Source organism: Rhopalosiphum maidis, chromosome 4, assembly GCF_003676215.2.
Source record: "Rhopalosiphum maidis isolate BTI-1 chromosome 4, ASM367621v3, whole genome shotgun sequence".
Classification (NCBI taxonomy): Eukaryota; Metazoa; Arthropoda; class Insecta; order Hemiptera; family Aphididae; genus Rhopalosiphum; species Rhopalosiphum maidis.
The window spans coordinates 47,891,785-47,917,074 of record NC_040880.1 but is presented as its reverse complement, the minus strand read 5'-3'; the positions used below and the strand labels follow the sequence as shown (position 1 = coordinate 47,917,074).

Here is a 25,290-nt window from a genome sequence, read left to right as displayed (position 1 = left end):
AAATAATATCTGCTATTTATTTTTATAAATTAAAAATGTATGCAAGAAAAACATAATTTAATAGATATAATAAATAATAATGTTACTAATAATTTAAATGATTTTAATTTTTTTTCTAGATTTCATTCTTGAAAAGTCATCAATTATATCTTCATAGTTCATACTCTAACGATCACGTTAAGTCACGTTCTATAATTTATATGATGGCTTAGGAATTTAATATTTCTTGAAACATAGTTTATTGTAAATAATTTTTCATTATTTTTAAAATGAAAAAAAGAATGTTCTGCGACACAGTTAGTAGCTGGTGTTGAGACAAATATTTGAAGGGTAATTTCAATAGTATATTTAATTTATATTTTATAACGTATAGTGTATTTTATCTATACTCAGATATTTTATAAACAACTACCTAGATAAGGTATGATAAAATACAATCATCGTCATCATCGAAAAGAAGTTTAATTTAGTAACCTGGAGATCATTTTAAAATCAATACATTTATCACTCTGTTCAAAATACTAACTGCATAACTGTCCATTACCTAAACTACACACTCAAAGATGATTAAACATAACTATAGTCTATTTATCAATAAAAGCTTTCTTAAACTATTTACTACAGATCAGATTCACCAAGCAAGCAAGCAAGTGCCCAATACCAGGTATCAATAGGAATATTTCTGGTTATAATGCATATTTTTCGAATAATACTTTAATAGTTGTTCAATATGATTAGCAAGAAATTGGGAATGTAGCAATTAGACTACAAAACAGACATACTTCAAAAATGTATGATTGAGAATACAAGTTGTGATAAAATTGTATTTTCACTTTTCAGTCTAGATTACATATTTATTATATTTTATAGTAACATACAAATAACATTTACGGAGTAAAAAAATAATATTATTTGTCTAACAAAACCAAATATTATGTAAATACAATATTATTAACAATATTTAAAAATAAAATAATAATTTTACAAGTATAAAATGAATCAATCAACACAGTATTTTGTAATTTACATTGATTTGTAACTTAAAATAATAGTTTGTTAGGTACGTATTTTCCAAAACACCAAACACAACTTTGATTTTCTGTAAAAAATATAAAACTTAATTAATGTTGCTAATAAATTATATTTTAGGACAAAAACATTATATTACTAATTTACTATGTTTTAACAGTTAAACATAGTAAATGTTTGTACAGACAAACACTACAAATGCAATTTTTTTTTATAATTTATTAGTTTATTTATAAAAATATACTGAATACCTTGTTCTTAAAGAAATTTAAAAAGTCTTTTTTGTATAGAAAGACAATTCTGTAAGTATACATATACATTATATAATATAATAATATATGCCTAACAGTACTTAGATAATACACATAGCAATTTTAATACAATTTAAAAGGTGAATGAAGGATTGACATTTGTTATGGACAATATGAGTATAATAGATTCATTCACCATATAATTTGTGGCAGTGGCAGATAATAGAGTGAGAGATAGAACTCAATATACATAATAGGTATACACAAAATCACAAAAGATACTATTCTTCAGGAGGGGGCAATCAGCAAGAACAACTTTAGGAATATAAAGTGTGTGGCTAACAGTCGAGCAGGAATAGATTTAAAACTTCATTACATAATATCATTATACCACGATATATCACTAGTCAGAAACAATTTAATATAAAAGTCATATAAACTTAATATTTTTCAAGTAAAAATTAGGGGTATCAAAATTTGGAAGTAACTTATATTTATAGATTATGTTTTTAAAAAATATCAAAAAGTATTTAATTTATGGTATAGTTATTTAAAATAATATGTATTTTTATTATTTATTTATTTTAATTTTTGATTATATGGTCAATCAAAATTTTTACAAATTTTACTATAATATCATTTAGACATAAAACATTTTTCAAAAAATTAAAAAAAAATTATAAATTAAATGTTTACCTGCATTAATATTAGCCATTGTAAAACACATTGAACACACTAGACTTGGCATACCGAGTGGTCCTAAAGTAACTGGACATCTGAGTTCTTTGTGTTCTTGTTCACAAATAAACATTCTGAAATCTGTAAACGATAACAAAATTCGTTCACATGTGTTGCAAAAGTATGTATGCTTAGCATCAATAAAAGAATGAATCAAATTAGCAGCATCCGCATTAACTTGAACATATTCTATTGGTAGTTTATTAATATAAAATGATAGCATTGTTCGACAATAATATTTGTCTTCATTTCTAAATTCTTTTTTTTTATTGGAAAAATAACTTATCATATGACGCATATGAAGTAACATTTGTAACTCTTGTAAAATATTTTCGTCATATTCGTTTTTTTTAATTTTGAAGGCTACATTCCAATAAGTAAGCTTAAGATGTTGGATGGATAATTTGTCTAATAATTTTCTATCTAAATGGCATACTTTATCTGATTTATCATGCATTCTATTTATTCTGAAAACACAAACCAAATAATATTAATAGGTAAAAATTGTAATAATTTTATATTCCCAGCTTATTACCTTAAAGTTTCAATACAATCAATAACATTATCATAATCATAATCCTTTACTGATAAAATTTTTTTCTCAAGTTCCACTAAATTTTCAGGAATTGTACAAAATAGTAATTTATTTTTAACATGGCCATCATTTTTACTATACTTGGCTATGTTGCACCTAAAATACGATATAACTTTATTAAATTAAATTAAATGTTTCTATTATAAAATTGCTTAAACTTACTGAAATGCGAGAACACAAATACACTCATTTTTTGAAAATACTACTGATGTACAAGTATAGTTTTGTACTTGTTCACTAAAATTGTTATTTACTATTTTTAAAGTATAAGTTACTTCTGAATTTATAGTAGAAAAATACATACAAATAATTTTACCAACATCTGTCACTAGTAATAACAAATTTTTTTCTAGTACAATTGTAAAACCTAAACATATAAACATGACTATATTAAGTATAGTTGTACGAGTATTCCACTTTAAAAAAAATTTTGAATTAACTTCAAGAACTAGATTCAATTACACATATTTTCTATTCATAATTTAATTGACTGCTTTAATGGAATTATGAATGTAAAAAACTGTAAACATCTCGAGACTAATGATGTCAAAAATCTAGATTTTCCAAATCCAAAATTTAAAATCCGAATAATTCAAATGTTCACATAAAAATAAGATTAAAATTACATTGCAAAAACTAATCGAATATGTTTGAGATAATATAATATTCTCATCAATACATATTTGCTTATTATGATAAAATTATAACTTAACAAACATTTTTAAACCAAACAATTATTTTTAAATTTCAAGTCTTGCCAATTTAAATAAAACAGACTAAATCCTATAAATTAAATAACTTATATTTAAATTTTAAATAATTAAGCGACGAGTTTAAAATATTCAGATTATTCAGATAATTCTTATTTATTCATAGATAACCAAATTATTCTAATAGTATTGCAATCCAGATATAAGTGACCAATACTTGAAACCTTTATGTTTCTGATGTGAACACAATTAAATAAAGATTGAAAGTATGCAATGTTTATATGCAAAAAAAACTTTTTAAATACTTGATTGATTTTAAGTTTTTGGATAATTTTCAATAATTGAAAATTGATGAGTACTCGAACAATTTTGAGCACTTACTTTTGAACTTGCCAAAATAATTAATGCTGATTCAACACATTTTCAATAAAATAATACTCGCACAACTCATAATCAGTAAAATTAAATTAATAACAAAAAATAAAATTACCAGGTATAATTGCAGTCTTAGGAATCATTTCTTTTTTTGTTGACAAAATTTGTTTTTTAGTTAGTGAATACAACATCACCAATACAAATGACATTTTTGTAAAAAATATAAGACATTCGTCATTAGAAATACTTTCTACTCTAATGTTTTTCACACAGGCAAAATCTTCATCCGGCCACAAAATAAATGTATTATTTACATTAGGATAGTTCAATATTTCATGAACATAAACTTGGCCATTTGTCAAAGAAACTACTAACCAAACTGATTAAAATATTCTAATTAAAGAATGTAAAAAATATTATTTTTATAAATTTACATACATAATTCATGTGATATATGAAACCATTTAATATGTTTTATAGAAACACTATAAAATTCAAATTCTGTCAATAAAAATGATTTTTCTGACGTAGTTGACCAAAATGTCAACATATTATTTAAATGACAACATATTGTTCCATAAACTTCTATTTCATTTTCATATTTCAAGATATGAGTAAAAACAAAATCTGAAATTTAAAAAATCATTAAGTAAAAATAAATAGAATAAAAATTTCTGATTTGATTATGTCATAATTAATCAAATATAATGTGTGACAATAACATGAAAAAAACTTATACATTCATAAAATTAAAATTAATAAAAATCATATTTATATTTTATAATATATTACCTAATACAAATTCAGTGTTAATATTAAATTTGCTATTGTAATGAAATCTTACTTTTAATTTGTAGATACTTTTCTTTTTCACGGCAATAAGAAAGAATTCTGTTTTCAGTTTTAAAAACACTAAGATTTTTTTTATCAATTAAGAAACAAGGTTTCTTAGATACTATAAAAAACCATTTTTGTGGTATGTCACTCAATTTTTCTATCCATTTATTATTATTTTTTTCTAAAAACACTATATTACTGTTGTTTCCCATATAAATAATATTCCAGCTGAAAAATAAAACAATTAATAGATGTAAATTTTAACATAATTAATTTAATTATTTTAACTATATCATAACATATAATATTATATATATATTTATATTATGTATGAAACACTATTGATTTTTTCAAATAATATTAGATACTTAAAATTTTATTTTTAAAGTATTTTCTAAACTAATGAAAAATCATAAATGGACTAAAATATTTACACACGTCTCAAAATAAAAATAAATAAGAACATAAATCCTTTGATACAGAGGTTACATTTTGTGTGAAAAAAAAATAAAAGAATAATCTATTATGATATTAGCATTTAAATCCTAAGTTTATGGGATAATCAGATAATATTATTATTGTTAATTTATTCGGTATAAAAAGCCACTAAATTTAAGAATTTAAGAAAATATATTAATCAATCTCACATTATTTTTTATATCCTATTAATATCTACTTAATACTTATTTTATAACCATAGTTTTCAATAAATCCTTTAAGTTATTAAACTTCCTATGTAGAAAACATTTGTATTTACTGATTTACTTGAATACAACTTTGACAATGCATTAAAACAATTGGATACAAACCTATCCGTATACCTACTTACTTCCTGCTATTGGGGTATATTGCTAAATTGTGTTCTTGACACACTACTGGTCTTTGAAAACGTATTTCTTTGAAATTTTTATCTTCAAATGGTTTTTCCTTTGAGAATGGGATTGACGTTCTAAATACCTTGAGGTCTGCAGACGATCTGAACAAGTCCGACTGGATATCCTATAAAAAAAAATATTAAACCCAACATATTGATATCGAAATGATACTAAATACAAATCGTCGAAACACATACAATGATCAACAAACCATCGTCCGTTGAAAAGACGAACGAATTGTTGACGGATACGCACGAGATGAACTTGCTCGTGTATTCGAACTCCTGGACCAGATTGATGGTCATCTTCCTTTCCAAAAACTGATATTCTATCCACTATAATTGGAATTTTTTTACTTCGATATTGCAGAATTCAAAATTTTCTTAAATTTAGTTTATTTTAAATAGTTATCTTAAACAATATTTGAAATTGTAATCAATCTTATCACGGATTTGCCGGCGCGGCAGCGTTGCCAGTTTGCATACTATTTTGTTTTAGCTTGTACTTGGTGGCGTTGAATATTCCATCAGAGATGGAGTCAATTATTATTCCAAAGTATTAATTTGAAATTTAGAAGAAGAGTTCTCTCCACCAAGTCGTCATAGAGAGAACCTCTATGATATATTATGTAAAAAAAAATTCTGTTAGTAAGTCAAATAAATTTTTTATGAATATTTCATGTTAAAATATTTACGATATTCGACAATTACCCGTAAATCGTGATATAATTATTTCTCGTCAAACAATTTTTGAAATTTTTTCGTATTGAAAAAAATAAATAGATACTTGAAATTTTCACGAAATGTGTATAGTATCATTTTCTCTATACGATAAAATTTTAAACATTTTTTAACTGTTTTTAAGTTATTTATAGACACGTCAAGTATTCAAGATTTTTAAAATATTTTTTAAAAAATACCGATTAAATATTATTTTTTGGCGATAGAAATGCTTGAAAATTCAATAACAAACTAATATGATATTGGATATTGGAACCATATAATCTAAAAATTATAAAAAGACAATTATTTTACTTTCTTGATTTTTAATTGAAATGAAAAAAGTCTGAATTTTTAAAACATCAAGAATTTGTTTTAAATAGGAAAATAATAAAAATGTAACTTAGTTGTAATTAGTAGGTAGATAATTAGGCTAGCTTTAACATAAAATATTAATGAGAGAGATCCGATATCACACTCAAGCGGTATAATGATTTAAATACACAAAAATGTCGGTGTGAACAGTCTCAAATTTCTATTTTTTAACTTTTCTCCTAAATTATTATAGCTAAAAAGTTGGTTGATAGCTCATTAGAAAGGGATTATCAAGTAGATAAAAAATGTGGGATTAACTATTTTCAAAAAAAATTATTTAATTTTTCACAGTAAAAAAAAATAGTTATTTTTTGCTCGATTTTCATTTAACATAGTAGATTATCGAAACTGGAGAACGGATTTTGTTATTTGGAGTCTTGTTAGATTCATATTAGCTAGGAGAAGTGCTATGAAGATTTTCAGAATTTTATCTTCAATCGTTAATTCACTACAAAGCTATAAAGCTGAAAAACATAAAAAAAACGCTTAGTAAAATGTGTTTTAATTTTTTTTTGAAGGTCCGTAGTAAATTAACTATAAATAAAGTTCTGAAAATCTTCATTGCACTTCTCCAAGACAATGTGAATCTAACAAGACCCCAAACAACAAAATTTCGCTCTCTGGTTTCGGAGATTTATCTCACTAAATGAAAATAAAAATAAAATACATTATACATACATAATACATATTGCATAAAATTAATAAATTTCTAAAAATTGAAAATCAAGAAAATTTACATGCCGATCTCTGACTTGGCAAGCGTTTTTATAATCATTTTAAGTTCCAAATTGGACGAAATTATTTCTTATTTAAACGATAAATAATGATATTATGTTAATTATTTTGTTATAACTTAAAAATATTATTTGTGGGAACTGGAAGCTTAGACTTTTATGTATTTTATATTATTTTATGAATTTTTGAACTTTGTTAAACGCAATAATGTTCTTGATTTATTTTAAAATATTATCTATTTAGTATTTATAGGTAATATGAATCGAATTTTACATAAATATGGTCAATTATTGCATATGTTGATTTTTACTTGTTACTCGTTAGGTACTAAATTTTGAGTTATTTAAGTTGATGTCATTTAAGTAATAATATCAAGTATGATTGTATTATGTTATAAATAATCAGTGGCGGAGCCAGATATTTTTTATTAGTGGGCGATACTGGGCCAAATTGTTTTCTGGTGGGGCATTTAGGTATAGCTACTCGATAACGCATACATTTATTTATACCATATTTTCAGGAAAGTCTTGCTAAATAATTTTTAGGTATAATATGTTATATTACTTATATTTCTAAATAAATAATCAAAAAATATACCTACTATATTATTATAATAAAAGTACTACAGTAATACTTCAAATTTCCTCTTATTTGAATGTAACAGTCAAACTTAATAAAATAATATAACTTAAGTTTAAAATCTCTTTAAATTAATTAATACTATTTTGTATATATATATTAATAATGGTTTACAATTTCCTTATTTACTTACATATTTTTAATATTAAATTATAATAGGGAGGAAATAGAGAAGCAAAATCAATTTTTTAGGAGGGGACACCTGTAAATATTAAATATTATTGTATTAATTAAATATATTAATAATATAATAATTAATAATAAATACAATATTTTCGAAAAAAAATTCAACTTATACCGTGTAATATTAAATAATTAAGCCTTTAATAGCTATATTAAAAAACATATAAAATATAGGCACAGATTGCGGCATCTTTCAAAGCATTTGTGTGTTCTATGACATATGTGACATTACCTATTATACTATCGGTTATTTTATTGTGATATCAGATATTGTATTTAATGCAATGATGATTGGAGTATTTAACCATAGTATTCTATGATTTAACTATATTGATAATTTTATAGTATTTAAATTATAAATCCAAATGTCATTTAATAAATATTAAATATTATGTAATTTATATAATAATATATTATTTTAATGTATACTAGATGAATAACCCAGCTTTGTTCGTGTGTTAAATAATCGATTCGTATATAAATTGATTTTTTTATTATAATTAAACTATTTAAAGCCTAGCCATGTAATATATAATATATTTTATAATTTAACTTAATTTATAATATTTATAACTGAAATGACAAATAAAATTAAATTGAAAATAATAAGAGTGATTTATTCGTAGACTCATTTGGTACAACTATGTGAAAAAAATCGTTGAATTATTTAAATAACATGCTAAAAATTCGTAATCTTTAAATATAAACCCCCTTCCCCACCCCTCAGACAAAAAATTATGAAAAATTGGGTGACGTAGTGGCACTTAGAAGTGTATTTATTTATGTAAAAAAAAAAAAAAATTGTAAAAAAGTTAAATATTTAGTTTATTTTCTTTTTTCTTTTTGGTAGTAATAAAGGTATAGCGTATATATGGTAAAATTTTTGACAGTGTGTGTCCCCCTAAACAAATTATGGATACGCCACTGATCAAGCTAATAATATTTATTATCGTCATTCATAGTCTTGCAGAAAAAAATAAAAGTTTCAAATTTTAAATACTTATAAATAGCTCAAAAAGAGTCAATTTATTGAGAAAATTATAGTACACCTATAATGTGTAAGAAATGTTAATTTATACATTTCAACATTTGGTAAAAGTTCTAAATATCTACAGTTATTAACGTTTTTTAATTACAAAAAAATATACATAAATAGTTAAAAGGGTAAATTATCAATAATTATGTCGTAGAGATTTTATTCCAAGACAGTCAAATACTGTTTTTACTTAAAAATTCGCGTATTTCTTGATTTTTTTTCTGCTATTCCCTGTTACTTTGAAAAATATTTGGAATTTTTTACTTTTGACTCCCCGATGCACTAACTAAATCTTATAATTTGAAACCATGAGCTATCCCCAAAGTTGAAATCCAATGCATATGTATTGCTCTAAAAGTTGATGAATGATGACAAATACAAAAATAACACATCTTAAAATCAATACATTCATCGTTACGCTCAAAATCTGAAATATAAAATACAATAAAAATAAATTTAAAAATGAATGATATTTTTAACAAAGAAACGTTATTTTAACTTTTTTTTTATAAAGTACATGACAACAAATGTTGTCAAGGTCAAGGAAATATTACTTTGGTTCAATCACGATGTAATCGATGTATTATAACTATTACGTGTGTAAAATAAGATATATCGTGATTTCAATTGAACATAATATAACCAATATTACAATAATATAACAATTAACAATAATGGTATAAAAAGTATTATTTGAACTACAATATATAATAATTAATGATTCGGATGGTTTATGGTGATATATAATGTTGAATGACACTGAAAGGTATTGCCATAATATGTTGGCTTAGTACTTATTTAATATATCAAATACTTTATTGATATTTAATATCTAATAGTATAATCTTAAGAAAACAATATATGCTAAATGTATTATTATACATTTTAGTAAATTGTATTTGTGTTGCAAACAAATAACGATTGGCACATTCGATTCAATTAATATATTAAAGTTACAAAATAATAATAATTTTAAAATTTTCTTCATTCCTCTTTTATAAAAATCAATTATTTTACAGTATTCGAATATCAAAAAGTTGTTAAAAAACATTTTCAAACAAATAAATGAATGACTAAATTACAAAATTGTTTTTCTAGAACTAAAATTGAATTTGATATCTGAAAGTAATTTAGACTAATTATCAGAAAGTTTAGGGATATTAAAAGATCAATCCAACATTTTTAAAATCACCCATAAATCCAAAAATATAAGATATAATATGCATATTATAGTGTCTGCTAGCGAATATTAAGTATTTATTTATGAATGTATGATATTTATTTAATATTATGACTACAAATTTATGAATAAATATATAGGTACATACCTAATTCTACTCATTAAAACAAAATATTTTACTGATACTTTGTGTACCTAATTAGTAATTACGATATAAAATTACTTATTAATAGTTAAAATTAGTTGTATAGTACAATGGTTTCGATAAACAAATTATTAAACTATTATAACCAAGAAAAAATTAATTAAGAAACTTATAAGTTATAAGTAGTTGTTCTAGTTTTAGATGAAATTTTCGTCAGAGAAACCCTTGGCGTCAATACTATGTCATTGATATACTTAGGAATTATGATTAAAGGATTTTAAAAATGCAAACAATTATGATTCAGTTCTTAATTCTTATGATTCTAAGTCTAGCTGATAACATTTATCAATCAGCCCACTGCAGCAGTATTCCTTATGGGGCTTATTGAAAAGACCTGCAGCGAAAGGTAATATTACTAAAAATATAAATCCTGTTAAATAATTTTGATATTCATGAAGTTCAATTTGTATAGAAAATTACTTACTGGGCTTTAAGTATTATTAAATATTTTTTATAACTTGAAAACTGTGGCATAAATGTAATAACTAATAAGTATAATAAACAAGGCACAAGGGTGGATTTAGCTATTAAGTTGGTCCTTGGACGGGGACTATTATGGAACTCCAAATAAATAAAGACATAAAACAATACATTTATGGATTATAAAATAATTCTTCCATTTGCAAATTTGTAGAAACCCGATAACACTATTCGCTAAATAATAATAACAGTTATATAATATAATCTTTACTAACAATCTGTATAGTGTGTAAGCCCGGATTAAGGGTGGCAGGGGGGTATGGTCTCGGGCCCACAACGGATATCAAACAATAGTGGGCCCCTGGCGAATGGTGCGTTTTTTTTTTTTATTTAATCAGAAATATTTAGATATAATAATAATAAAATTATAGTATATTTTGTATATCAAAAGAAACACGAACAATTATTTATACAAATAAAATTTTTATTTTGTGTTTAATAAAGTAAGAAATAAATTTATAAATATATATATATTTTTTTTTTTTGAAATATTTTGATTTGCGGATCACCAATACTATGATTATAATTTACCTATGGTTATGGGCTCCTAAAATTGTTTAGCTCCGGGCCTAAAATGATCTTAATTTGGGCTTGATAATGTGTACTTTTAACTTTGTAAGATGTAAACATTCATTTTCGATTGTACTGTATACGTCTGAACAGTGGCGTAGTGGACTAAAAATTTTCCAAATACCCCAAGTACCCACACATAATTATTATTATAGCAAGTAGCGGAGGAGAGGGGCCTTCAAAAAATCCTGTAAAGCATCCTTAAAATGTTTAGGTTACTATTTCATTAATACATAATTGCATTATAATTTAATATAATACAACTAATTATATGATTTCAGATCATTATTGACTACCTATTGGCTATTTAGTATACTCAGACGGTCTGAACATAATATTATTATGGTTGATAATTGTTTTTGAAATATAATTCATCGTTGACCGTCATATTCATATTATTATAACTTGACGTCTTGACGTATATAATTCCTGACCCATTATGTATATGATGCGTGTGGTATTTAAAAATTAATTTAATAATATTGTACCGAACACGGGGATTATGCCTACTCAGCACAAAAATCTATAGATCTATGATTAGAACAAGTAGAACACCGCTTATTTATTTGAATACATATAAGAATAATACACAAAAAAATACGTCAGTATTTACAATAAATCAATGTAATAGGTGCTTTCATAAAGTAAAAAAATATCTATTACTTTTTTTTAACGAAATCTTAATTTTAAGTAGAAAATAAAGTTCAATCATATTTTATATATATTTTAATACATGCAAATTTAAGATTATTTAAATCCAATTTTCAGTTAAATAATTAAAAAACTATGAGGACTATTGGTCCACAGCCCAATCAATTTCATTTAAATGCAAGTTATAGTAGGCACTTCAACAAAAAAATAAATGTGAAATAGGTATGTTAGAAATAAGTGCAAAAATAAAAGAAAGTTTTAAAAGTTATTTTGTAAATCCTTTTGAAAGTGAATACTGAAGTTATATTTTTGTGTGTTCTGACATGTCAACATGCCATATTATATTTACATAGTTAGCATTTTGGTCATTTTCATTTGTGTATTTTTCTTTTGTTGTATAATTATAATACTCTTAATATCATATTTTATCTTTGTTTTTATAATAATTTTATATATTTTTTGTATATATTTCTTTTTTTTGTAATCCATATGCACCTGTTATTCTTACGTTCATTGTGAAAAAATTATTATTATTTTTTGTATTCATTATTATTGTTATTTAATGCTGATGCCTGAAAATTTCAGGCAGGAATGTTAATAACATATTTATTAGTTTAATACCTACAAATGATGAATTTATGATTTATTTACAATAGCTATTAGTTATTTGGCTCTGAATACTAGATGGCGCAAGTTAGCAGACAATTGTTGATTGCGTTTTAAAGTCCATATCTAATATTAATTAAAAACAAAATATTGATATTATTAAACTTTTTATAATATACCATTAAATCGTATAGATAATACCATAATGGCATGATATAATTCGTATCAATCGGTCAAGACCGCGGATAATAAATTTTATTATTAATTAATAATTATATCCGACTATAACATCACAGAAATATAATACAAATTAAAAATTAACAATAAATTATTGTTTTTTATACTCGCGGTGTTTAATATCGACTTATAGTCCGTGTTTACAATGTTTACATACTATAATCTATAAGTTTTTTATACTCTACGGACGATAAGAACGCGGCACAGTGACGTCAACCACAACTATGTGTCTACATCACGGAGAGATGGTTGGTACGGTGCTGCAGCCCCGGCCCGCGATGCCGCGACACCTCGCGAGTTGCGACTCGGCCGCCGCTCAGTCGCGCTAGCTCGGCCGCTCTCGCTGCCGTAGTGCCGTCTGTTCGCTGCGGCCGTTCCATCGTTATTTCCCGTTTTTGTTCGATATCGATATACGATTTCTTTGTGTGGCAGTGCTGCGTGTCGTGTTGTGCGCGCGCCACGAACTTTGTTCCTCGGCGCCCAGCGACCGCATTGCCACCGCTCCACACGGCACACGCTCCTGTGTCTGGCGCACTGACACGGGATACGTTGAACCTGTCGGAAGACGGCGACATGAGCATTGCGATCTTCGCGGCGTTGCGGTCGTCGTCCGGACAGAGCGTCGTGTCTGCGACTTGTATCTGGGCCAGTGCACTCGGGTATGTACCCTTGTACGCCGTCGATCGCTGTTTAATGGTTTTTTGTTCGGCCTGACGCGCTCGTCGCTGTTACACGTAGTTCTTTGTACTTATAATAACGATATACGTAGTTGTGGCGTTAAACACTATTAATAATAATATTTATGAAATATGAATACAAATGTAATGTATTGCCCATCATCGGTATTACGGTTTACAAATTATTATTACCACTGTTATTGTTGTTAATTGTTATTCCACTCGAGGACACTATTAGTTATGTGTACCTACTGTACCTAGTGTAGATTTTACGGTTTTCTTTCTCATTACTATGCATTTGGTACTGCTCAACAAATTGTTGTTTTTTTTTTTTTACAGTAGTCAGTAATCAATTGGAGACTTATGAGTTAACGTCTCAGTCATGCAAGAAAAATTACCCATATCTGACCCTACAGATGTGCAAGTCGTTTCGCAGTATCCAGTAAGCATTTTATTTTTAGCTTAGTCCTTCTAATAACAGATAATGTATTATGTTACATATTAAAATGTTTTCAATTTTTATGACTATGATATGTCCATACTTTGTTTTAAAAGAAAATTTTCATTTTCTACACATCACAACTAACAACTCGTTAAAACTTGCCCTAACTTGCTGAAAGTGTTAAGACAACAAAACAAATTTGTTTGATTTGTTATTGCAAACTAGACATTGGGTCACCAATGAGAGATGTAAAATGTAAAGTACTATTTGAAAACTAGTCGGGCAATCTGGGTAATCTCTTTTTAATAGTATAAATCAGAGGTCTCCAATTTTTTTCAAACAAGTGAGGTACATTTTAAGTCCCTGGTGATCGATATCCAGGAGAATTTAGGTCTTTTTTTTTTAAAGAGATTTGTTTTTATGTTAAAATTAAATAAAGGTCTAAGCTTCAAAGAATAATTATTTGAGAATATTCCACATTATCCGATTTTTTATTATGATACTGACCGATAATGGTAAAATTAATTTTTATAATGATCGACCTATATTCCTATTGAGATTGATTGTTTGGCAACCCCTGGTATCAGTGGCGCACTCAGGATATTTTTTTGAGGAGGTCTAAATTCAAGTAACTTTTAAATATTAATAGTATTTATAATAATACAAACAGAGGTCTCTCCCGGGGCCCGGAATGACAGGTATAAATATATAATATTATGTTACACCTAATGTTTCAATTTTGTTAGTTGATAATTTTTTTATTTAATAATTTAAAGTCAATTTACCTAATAAAATTATCAAAATGTTTGGGGGGGCTAAAGTCCGTTAGCCATCCCCTTGGGTGTGCCCTTGCCTGGCATGTACAGTATTGTGAGTTTTTATGTGCGCTGAACCTTCTAGTGTTCAAGTTGAAAATTATATTTAACAAATGATGTACATTTTTTTTACAAAATTATTTTGTACATTTTTTAACAAATTAATTAAATTAGAAATTTAAATTCAAATTAATTTTTATTGAATAATAAATATTATTGAATACTTTAAGTACAGCTAATTATTTATTCAAGCTTATTATTAATTAAGAATATGAATCTCAATAAAATTTATAAAGAAATTAGTATTTATACATTTTTGTTTTAAAGAGTATTTTTTCTTGTAGGTCATTTTATTTTTTAAATGATTACAACTTTTATAAAAGTACAAATGTTGCATGGTTTTAAATTGTAATTTAAGTTTGTCAATTTTCTTTTATAGCTACTGACTAGCCATAGCATTTCTGTAATATTTTATAAATTAAACAATGGTGGTTTATTATAATATAATTGTATCATTAGATATACTTCTAAAAGTCTCCTAGAAATTAGAATGACAAGATTAATGTTTATTGTGTATTATTTTTACTAACATATGATTAAATTAGATATTTTAAAAATTCACCCTTTAGCCAAAAATCTCCAGTTTACATGAACTTATAGCCCCCATATCTTATCTCCTACCTCAAAGGAATCAATTTAAATTACCGGTATCTCCATTGATTTCTCTTCTCGCAACCAATACCAAAGCCCAATTTATGGAGATGGGCTAGTTGGGCTGCAGCCCAGGCCCCTATTGATAATTATAAATATTAAAGTGGCACCATAAAATTTTATGATATTGCTTTCATGTAAATACATGATGTATAATAGTAAACATTAATTAATATTTTTCATTTGTACTAATATTATTATAACAATCTTTAGATACCTAGTTAATAATTATATTTAAATATTTTGCAAGTATTAGAAATTAATTTATGTTCTTTAAATATAAATTTTGTTCGCTAATACAATTATGTTATTTTAATTTTCACTATCTTTTTTAAATTACATTTAACAAATAGGTATTAAATTCCCCAAAATTATATTGCCTTGGACCCATATTTCCTAAATTGGGCTCTGACCAACACTTACAAACAAAATATTTAGTTTTAAAGAAAAAGCAACCATAAAAGATCTTATCAATAATCTCATTAAAAAATGATTGTTAATCCATTAAGATGCATGGAAATTAACTGGTGCAGGACAAAAAACCTTAAAAAAATTTCACTTAGGGATGTTTTTACTGGGTAACTTTTTTTCTCTAGTTCAGATTAATCCAACATTCCACACACATCATGCTTATATCTATTGTACCGATTCTAAATATTATTTATATTTAAAAAATATATATAGGGATAGGTAATTGTACAAATAACCTGTATATTATAATATTTATAAAATTAAAAATTTTATACATACACCAATTGAATGTAATATTTTGTACAACTTGTGTAATGTAAATTTTGGGAGTTTGTAGTTTGTATTCATTATACTTAATTGATATAAATTGATATTTTAATAATAAAAATATTTAATCCATTTAATTACTAAAGAGAGGTATATTTATTTAACTTACATAATAATATCTATTTTTAATTTTTTCTTTAAAATTCAAAGCTGACACATTGTCTTGTACTTTAATTTTAATTTATCCATGAAAAATTTTAATTAAGTAATATTACCTAGGAACAGTTTAAAAAAAAGGATGATAATATAGCTTACAAATTACATTTAGTGATATACAAATAAGTTTCATTACATGAGTATATTTTGTGTATAATCATTTTTACTTATGTATACTGTCTTATTTTCCATTTTTTGTATACCTAATACAATCATATCTAGGTCATTTTAAGGTCATTGTGTCTTTAGCCCTACTAATAATTAATAACTGAACACTGACAATAACTTTTTAATCTAAGTTAAATATTATAGTGACTTTATGTCTACTTATTGGTTAATACTTTTTTGATGTTATGTGGTTACTATACCAGTTCTGGTAAACTAATACCTATAATTATTACTTGATCAAACATTCATGACATAATTTTCTCATTTACCTCTTTTTTTATAAAGTATGTAAATAGTATGTCATACATGTATATTAGTATATTAAAATTTAAGCATATAGTTTTTTGTTATTACCTAATAGTTTTTCAGTGTTTACGTACAACTAGTATATACTAATATTAAATAAGTAGAATTAGTTTAAAAACAAAATATGAATGCCTAAATGATTTTAACTTAAACTAGTATAAAACAATCATACTATGAACTTAATCAAATGAACTCTATAAAAATATAAAAATTATTTTAACTTTAATGAATCATATGTAATTATATTTTTTGTATCTATATGTTGGTCCATAGACATTTATTTTCTGTATTTAAATTACATTGTCAGTTTAGTAAAATTCTTACTGTTCAAAATTATTAATATTTGTATTTTGAGCACTTAAATATATTCGAGAGCAATAAAAAAAGTATTATGTAGGTATTTTACATAGTTTTTATATTGTGCAATGGTTATTAAATAAAAGTTATTAGTATATTTAAAAAAAATACATCAATTTGCAATTAATCATTTTAACAATATTGTAACTTGAATTTATATACCCATATCCCTGTATAATATACATAAAGACAATATAAAATTCTTGCACTATTTATCATAAGTTTTTTTTGTTTTTATCAAGAACTGAAGGTTAATAAACTTAGATTAAACTTAGATTTGTAATAAGTATTAACTATATCAAAAAAATAAAAATCTATGAAACTAACCTTATCATTCTTGATTTATTACCTACACTTTAAATTATTTATTTGTATTTAGTAACCTCTATGACCTAAAAAAAATTGTATACATAATAACAACTCAATTTAAAATATAAAAATATAAATTTTATAGCTATTAAAATTATTTCTTTATAATTTCTATTAAAACAAATTAAAAAAATATATATTCATTTAGTGAAAGTAACACATTTGGGAGCTATATTTATGTGATAAACAATGAATGGAATAATAAAAAATGAAAAAAAAATGGGAGTATAGAAGTTATTATTTACATATTTTATGTGATCTATAGTTTTATATATTTACAAGAATAAATGCTATTCTATTATTTAATACAAGAATTAAATATACTTACATTTTGTCTATAAATTGATTATTATATTGTTTTAAGACTATTTTTTTTCAAACTAATTTTTTATCTCAAAACACCTGATTAAAAAATAACAGCAAAATTATTAGGTAGGTTCACGGCTTTTTATTTTTTTAACTTCAGTCATTACATTGTCAGAAAATGTTTGTCTTTTATTTTTAATTTGTTATGTATAATACTATCTAAATTATTTTAACAATACCTTTTTTTTTTATTGCAAATCATATTTTTCACCATTTAGGTACTTACTTATTCTAAAATAAAGACATTTTAGTGAAAAGTTGATTTATAAAAATTGAATATTAAACTATTTAAATCTCTATTATTAAGAAAACATTAATTTGGAAAGTATTATACTTTGCAATATTATTCTCTCAATCCCCTTTTCTTATCTAAACGTTAAATGATTTTTAATACATAATTAACTTTGCATTGATTCAATATTTATACATTAAAATATTCTGTCTTGGTGTATGAACATTGCTATTTAATAAAGTTAAAGTAATTTTTAAAATAAATAATACTAATTTTATAAAATTGTATGTTATGAAATCATATTTTGATTATATGATTTTCGAATATAAGTATGTTAATAATACATATTTAATTAAACCAATATATTTTTTTTTCGTTAAATCAGCTTGCATTAATATAAGTGTTAATTATGGTTCTGTATATAACTAATCTTATATAACCAATAACTTACCTCAAAAAAAAAAAATCTGAACTTGGATTTTCCAAAATTTTATAAATAAGTTAACAATTAAGATTGTTATTAAATCTATTTTAATTGTGTTATGAAAGAATAAATGATGGATCAGCATAAATCAATGTTGTTTTGTTTTATAGTATAATAAATATCTATTATGTAACAAATATTAAATGTCTAATACCTACTCATATATAAATAAAATTCTACAAAATGTTGATTTTATCATAATAAAATAATATATACTAAGCATTATTAATTAAAAATACATTTAAATGAAAAAATATTATGAATTATAAATTACAGTATTTATCAAACATTTATTCATCTATACATATAACATAACAACTTTTTTAAATGTTACATAAAAAATAATATATATTTATGAACTGGTTCATAATAACTGTATATTATTATTAATTTAGACCAGTTATTCCCAACTTATAGTTTGCAAAGGCCTTAGAAAAAAATGACTCGCTGCCGAGTTAGGTTGAAACAATATATTTTATGTAATTTATAAATTTCCATTATTGGTGACTTGCTCTAATTAAATAGGAAAAAAATATGTAAAGTGTCTTACATAAAAAAGTTAGGACACCATAATTTAGATCTTGTCTTTTGGTTTTTATTATAACATAATTTTTTCGTGTACAACTAGTTACTTTTGTCACACTTTACTAATAATGTCTATAATTTATAACAAAATAAATTTTTAAATGATTCTGTTTTTTGATTTTCTAATTGGTATTTTTACCTTATTTAATTACTAAATTGTTATAATAACTCATTAAATATCTAGTTATTATTTACTGTTCTAACACATTTATTAATTGGTAAAAGTGTTTATTGATAACTGATTATCTTTATGATATATACTTAATATGATTTATTTATCAATTATAACATAGCATATTTGTAATTGACGCATATTTTCTTTGTTTGCCTATTTAATAATCATATGTTATATGATATTAGTTATGTGCAATATTATTTCTTTTTACTTATCCTAAATAATCTATTATTTTTCATACATTTTTTTTTTTTTTTATCATCAATTGGATTTTCACTGGATTATTATTTTATATAAACTCTATAGATAACTTAGAGCTGCGTATAGTGTTAAAAAATAATAACCCATTAGTTAGTGTTTCAATTATTGATTAGGCTAATGATTTATTACTCTACAATATGACGTTAGGTCAGTATTTTATTAAATATTGTTTATAATTTTACATTTTTGTCTAGGGAACTTGCATAATTCATCATAAAAAATTGTATGTGTACAAACTAACAATCTCATAAGTAATAACATTATTTGTAATATAACATTTATTAATTTTTAAGTTTAAAATATAAAGTTTTCCACTATTTATTTGTAAATTACTTCATGAATGTATTTATTTATTTATATATTATACATACTAATTTTTAATGTGAATTTAAATTACTTAATAAGGCTAATTAGTTAACTAAGACCGTGCCTGGGGGTTCAACCCCCCCCCCCCTCCGAAATTTTTTCGCGTTGTATGATGTGGTAGTAAAATAACTATTTTAATCTCTGTTTTAATCAAAACACAAATTTTTAGCTAACTATGATGTCTATCATCATAAATTAATTTTAAATTCTGAATAAAACTGTGAATATATTGATTTTACAATGATGTATATTTATTTATTTTTAAAGGTAATAAGTAGTTGGAGAATGCCTTGATCATTTTAAAAGAATGAAAAAATGTTGTCAATTTTAAAAAATTGGATTGAGTTTATATTTTTGAGAAGTCAAAATTTTAATTATTTTTTAAAGTAATAAAAAAAAAATTAAAGAATAACTGCAAATTGTATAAAAAAACTAATTTTTGACTACATTTTTTAGTATAACTCTAAAAATAAATAATAGATAATATTTGAAATTTTTATAAAATGTTTATATCAGCATATCAGAATTTTATATACACAATGATAAAATTTTTTATTATTTTAACTTATTTTAGATATTTATTGATATGAGCAATGTTTGATATATTTTATACATTAATTAAATATTATTTGCTGAGTAGAAATTCTCAAAAATTGATTATAAGATTTCTTATAACCTGCTTAAATTATGTTAGTTAAAAAATATCAAAAAGATATAGTTGTGACAATACTTTTTTATAAGCTTTGATGTTAAAATTTTGCCAATATCTTGAAAATTTGCAAATTACATTGCATTTACGATTTATAAAAATGTTCAATTTTTACAGCTAAGATTTGAAACTGTAGTACAATATATACTCTATTCAAAATGAGATCGTGACTCGGCGGCGACCAATTTTCATCGAGCAGGGGGTCAGACAACACTCGTTTGTCAACCTCACCGAATAAACTATCTGTACGCCTGCCGTGTAGTAAAGCCGCACCCATCTACACAAGTGTGTCGCCAAGTCACAATCTCATTTTGAATAGAGAATAGGTAGCTTACTAAAAAATCTAAAACATATATATTTAAACAAAGAATAACAATTTTTATTATTTTTATAATTTCAAAAACGTTATTTGTTTGAATTTAAATCTGTTACGTATACATTTTACTATATGCAATGACAATGCCAAACATGTAGATTAATTTTAATTTATTACCTATATATACCATGAACATATTCATACTGTTCTATAGTAAGGTAATATGGTACTGTTGAATTAAAAGTTAATAACAATAATATAATATGCTAAATGTGTATTGCAAAAATGTAATCAAACTACCATAATATTTGTAGTAAAATAAATTACTTTAATAGCAATATCATAAAATATACTAACAACTATCTCTCCTCAGAATCGTTATACTTGTTTGATTGGGTTCAAATTTTATGCATTCATTACAGTGACCCTCTCAATATTTAGTGTACAATATCATATTTTTACTATAAATAAAATATAGATATAGGTTCTCATTTTTTTATATTACATAATATGTATATTATATATTGTAATATATAAAATAGTTATAAGTTATAACTAATTTAATTATTTTCTGTAAGTTCTGACCTGAAATCATGTCAAATTGTTTTGGTCTATATAGTTAAATGATTTTATTAATTTGTTTTTCAGAAGATGAAGAATGATGAAGGATTTTCTAGAAACACAAGTTTTTCATCCATGAATTTTGACATTTGCAGGTATATATTTAAAATAAACTACATTTTATTTACTCAGAAAATTTAGTTATGTATTATATAATAATATATCCAGTCAAGTCAATCTTTGTGATCTTTTTTAAAAATAAATTGTATTTCTAAATAGGGATTGCTTACTATTTCTTTTTTTCCCAATTTAGTGTTAATACTAGTTAATAATATGATGACTTGCATGGTTAATCACTACAATATTAAATATTAAATAGATCAATATTTAGCCCTTTAAGTATGATTGATTTGTTATATTTTAGTGAACCATTAAATTAATCAATTGATTATGCAACTCGACATTAATGTGGTAGATATACATAGATTGACAATGATAATACTACCTATAGAACGAAATAATACTACATACTGGTAATTGTAGTAATCATAATCTTTTGTACTACTAGCTACCTATCAAATTGTTTGAAATGTTTACAAATCGATCAACATTTAAAATAAAATATACCAACAATACTGCTTAAAAACAAAAACTTAAAAACTTAAAGTGTAAATTGCTTAAGAAAAACAAAAACAATTGTATTGATGCTTATATTTTGATTATGTTTTATTTAGAATATGTCACTGTGAAGGCGACATTGACACACCCTTAATAGCACCATGTTATTGTGCTGGTTCGTTACGTTTCGTGCATCAATTGTGTTTACAACAATGGATTAAATCATCTAATATACGATGCTGTGAACTTTGTAAATTTCAATTCATTATGCAAACCAGAACCAAACCTTTTAGTCAAGTAAATTTGTTTTGTCATAAATTATGTAATTGAATTAAAGTTAGGTATCTTAAATTTTGTATTTTCAGTGGGAACATTTAGAAATGTCTGGCATGGAGCGTAAAAAGTTGGTATGTGCAATGCTGTTTCATATAATTGCCATGACGTGTGTTTGCTGGTCACTCTATGTCCTTATGGATCGGACTTTGGAGGAAGTTGAACGTGGACAGTTGGACTGGCCATTTTGGACAAAACTTATTGTTGTGGGCATCGGCTTTACAGGTGGTGTTGTTTTCATGTACATACAGTGCAAGTCATATTTTATGCTTTGCCAAAGATGGAAAGCATATAATAGGTAACTTATTAATACAAATATTTGCATTTCAAATGTGTTTTCAAATGTATTACTGTATTTTAGGGTAATATATGTACAAAATGCACCAGAAAAACCACGAAAAAATCAAACTATACTTATTGATGTTGCTGAGAGTAGTTCAGTTGAAACTAATGCAGTTGCATCAATTGTGCCTTTTAAACCACCTATTGAACAAAATGATGAAACCAGTATCGATCTCAAAGGTGTTCGTAATGTTCATATATTTTTTAATAATGAAGATAATCCCATTAGATTTCAAGAGGTTGACAATCGAGAACAAGAAGATGTTGAAAAACCAATTTCAAGTGATACTGGAACCTCATGGCATATACAGATAGGAAAAACTCAAGGGGAAAATCCTGAAGGTGAATGTAACCAGGCAGCTGTATGTCAAAGTAATCAGTCAGATCCATCTTTTTTAAAATTACAAATTAAAACAGCAGAAATAGTAATCAAATTTGGACAAAATGAAGCAATTCCTAATGAGAACGAGTTTGACAATAAAAACGTTAACATTCAAATTGAAGAATCAAAATCTAAAAATGATGTGCCTGATACTGCAAATCCAGTTCAAATACGACTGGATTTTGGAAGAGATAAAAACTATGAAGACATAGAAGAAGCCCACGGGTCTCCTTCTCAATCGCCATTATTATCATCTAGAAGACTCTCTAACTATAGAGATGATAAATAACAACTTTATACACTTATAATAAGCTAATCTGTGATTTAACAGAAAATAAAACATCATAGAATTTATTTTCTTCCCACTTAGTTTAATACATTTTTTTTTTTTTGAGCATTTATTTCAAATATATTCATTCATAGTTTTTTTTAACACTGACAACAAATATAATTTCTTCGTTTTGTAAACCTATTTTGTGTTAATATTTAAGTTTTTATGGATTTATTTATGTTTAGAAGCTCAATATGTATTAAGTGTGGTTATTATTAGGATATATATTTTTTTTTATTCACAATTATTAATAATTACTTTTTGATGATGAATGATAATGATTATGTAAATTTTTGACCCGGCAAAGACTGAGTTACAAATATGTAATGTTGATAAATTTCAAACTTTTTTTTTGTACTTCATTTTTGAACCAACATATTATATATTATATATATACCAATGTCTTATTAAAATCATTATTGATGTTATACATAAAAATTATTAAATGTTTTTCCAGTCATTTTTGATTTTTTTTTTAATTTTAATGTTAAATAATTCTGTTTTAATTTTTTTTTCTTTAATTATTATTAATAACTGTATGATGCTAATGAATGTGATTCGTTATACAGAAAACATTAAAACATGTAATGCCACTTAACATAGAGCTATTGCTTATTATAGATGTATGTAAAAGATTGAATGATATATTATATATTACATTAGTAATTAATAATTACACATATTGTTCATATTTGATTCTGTTTCTGATAAACATAAGGTATACATTAAAATAAAGTTATGTTTTATTTTATTTTATGTTAAATACACTATACAACTGTTTTACTCCTTAAATAATGATATTGATTAAAATATATAGTCTATATTTACAAATAAACTATTATTTTTCCATGTTAAACAATCAAACCTAGGGTAAGTATGATTCCATTTTACTTACAGGTGTCAAATGTTTATTGCAGAGAAAAGACAAAATAAAAAAATAATAAATAATGATTTTCATTATAGCTAATGTGAGTGTTGCAACTACCGATAATTCAGATTGTATATTGTTTTTTTTTTTTTTTTTAATTGTAAAAATAAATTGTTTTTGCTAGAATACATTCTAAAACTATGTTAGCTGCTTATAAAGACATCAAAGTTAATCATTAAGATGTAGTGGATGATATTTCAAAAGACAAGGCCAAAAAAAAAACTAGATCCAAGTTATAGCAGCTTAGATGTCAATTTCACGATGTATTATATTGTTAACTTATAAATATCTTATAGCGAAACAATGCACTATTTGTTTTCTCGCTAGCTCATGCAATCATATAAAATCATTTTTAGAAATTTATTTTAAAAATCTATGAGTAAAATCACCCTTTAAAAAATTATAAATTATAATATTTTTGATGATTTAAGTTCAAAACATTTAAAGTAAAAGATGATGATTGATGACAGACACAT

The 25,290-nt window shown here is 24.5% G+C and overlaps 2 protein-coding genes across 4 annotated transcripts; one reads left to right on the top strand and one right to left on the bottom strand.

Annotated features, from left to right (window-relative positions):
* Positions 1-975: 975 nt before the first annotated feature.
* On the bottom strand, positions 976-5,822 carry LOC113557196. 3 transcript variants are annotated; one of them, XM_026962573.1, is made up of 9 exons: positions 5,608-5,822; positions 5,365-5,534; positions 4,543-4,763; positions 4,137-4,325; positions 3,814-4,077; positions 2,776-2,980; positions 2,554-2,709; positions 1,977-2,485; positions 976-1,099 (listed from the first exon to the last, which is right to left on the bottom strand). In XM_026962573.1, the coding sequence occupies exons 1-9, from the start codon at positions 5,713-5,715 to the stop codon at positions 1,041-1,043; spliced, it is 1,881 nt and encodes a 626-aa protein (XP_026818374.1). In that variant the 5' UTR covers positions 5,716-5,822; the 3' UTR covers positions 976-1,040. The 3 variants fall into 3 exon arrangements, with proteins under 3 accessions (XP_026818374.1, XP_026818375.1, XP_026818376.1); XM_026962574.1 differs by lacking the exon at positions 5,608-5,822 and having other exon boundaries at positions 5,361-5,499; XM_026962575.1 differs by lacking the exon at positions 5,608-5,822 and having other exon boundaries at positions 5,357-5,489.
* A 7,515-nt stretch (positions 5,823-13,337) lies between these two features.
* Positions 13,338-24,621, top strand: LOC113558678. The gene is made up of 6 exons (XM_026964178.1): positions 13,338-13,685; positions 14,043-14,145; positions 21,968-22,035; positions 22,615-22,795; positions 22,864-23,129; positions 23,193-24,621. The coding sequence occupies exons 2-6, from the start codon at positions 14,086-14,088 to the stop codon at positions 23,842-23,844; spliced, it is 1,227 nt and encodes a 408-aa protein (XP_026819979.1). The 5' UTR covers positions 13,338-13,685; positions 14,043-14,085; the 3' UTR covers positions 23,845-24,621.
* Positions 24,622-25,290: the final 669 nt, after the last annotated feature.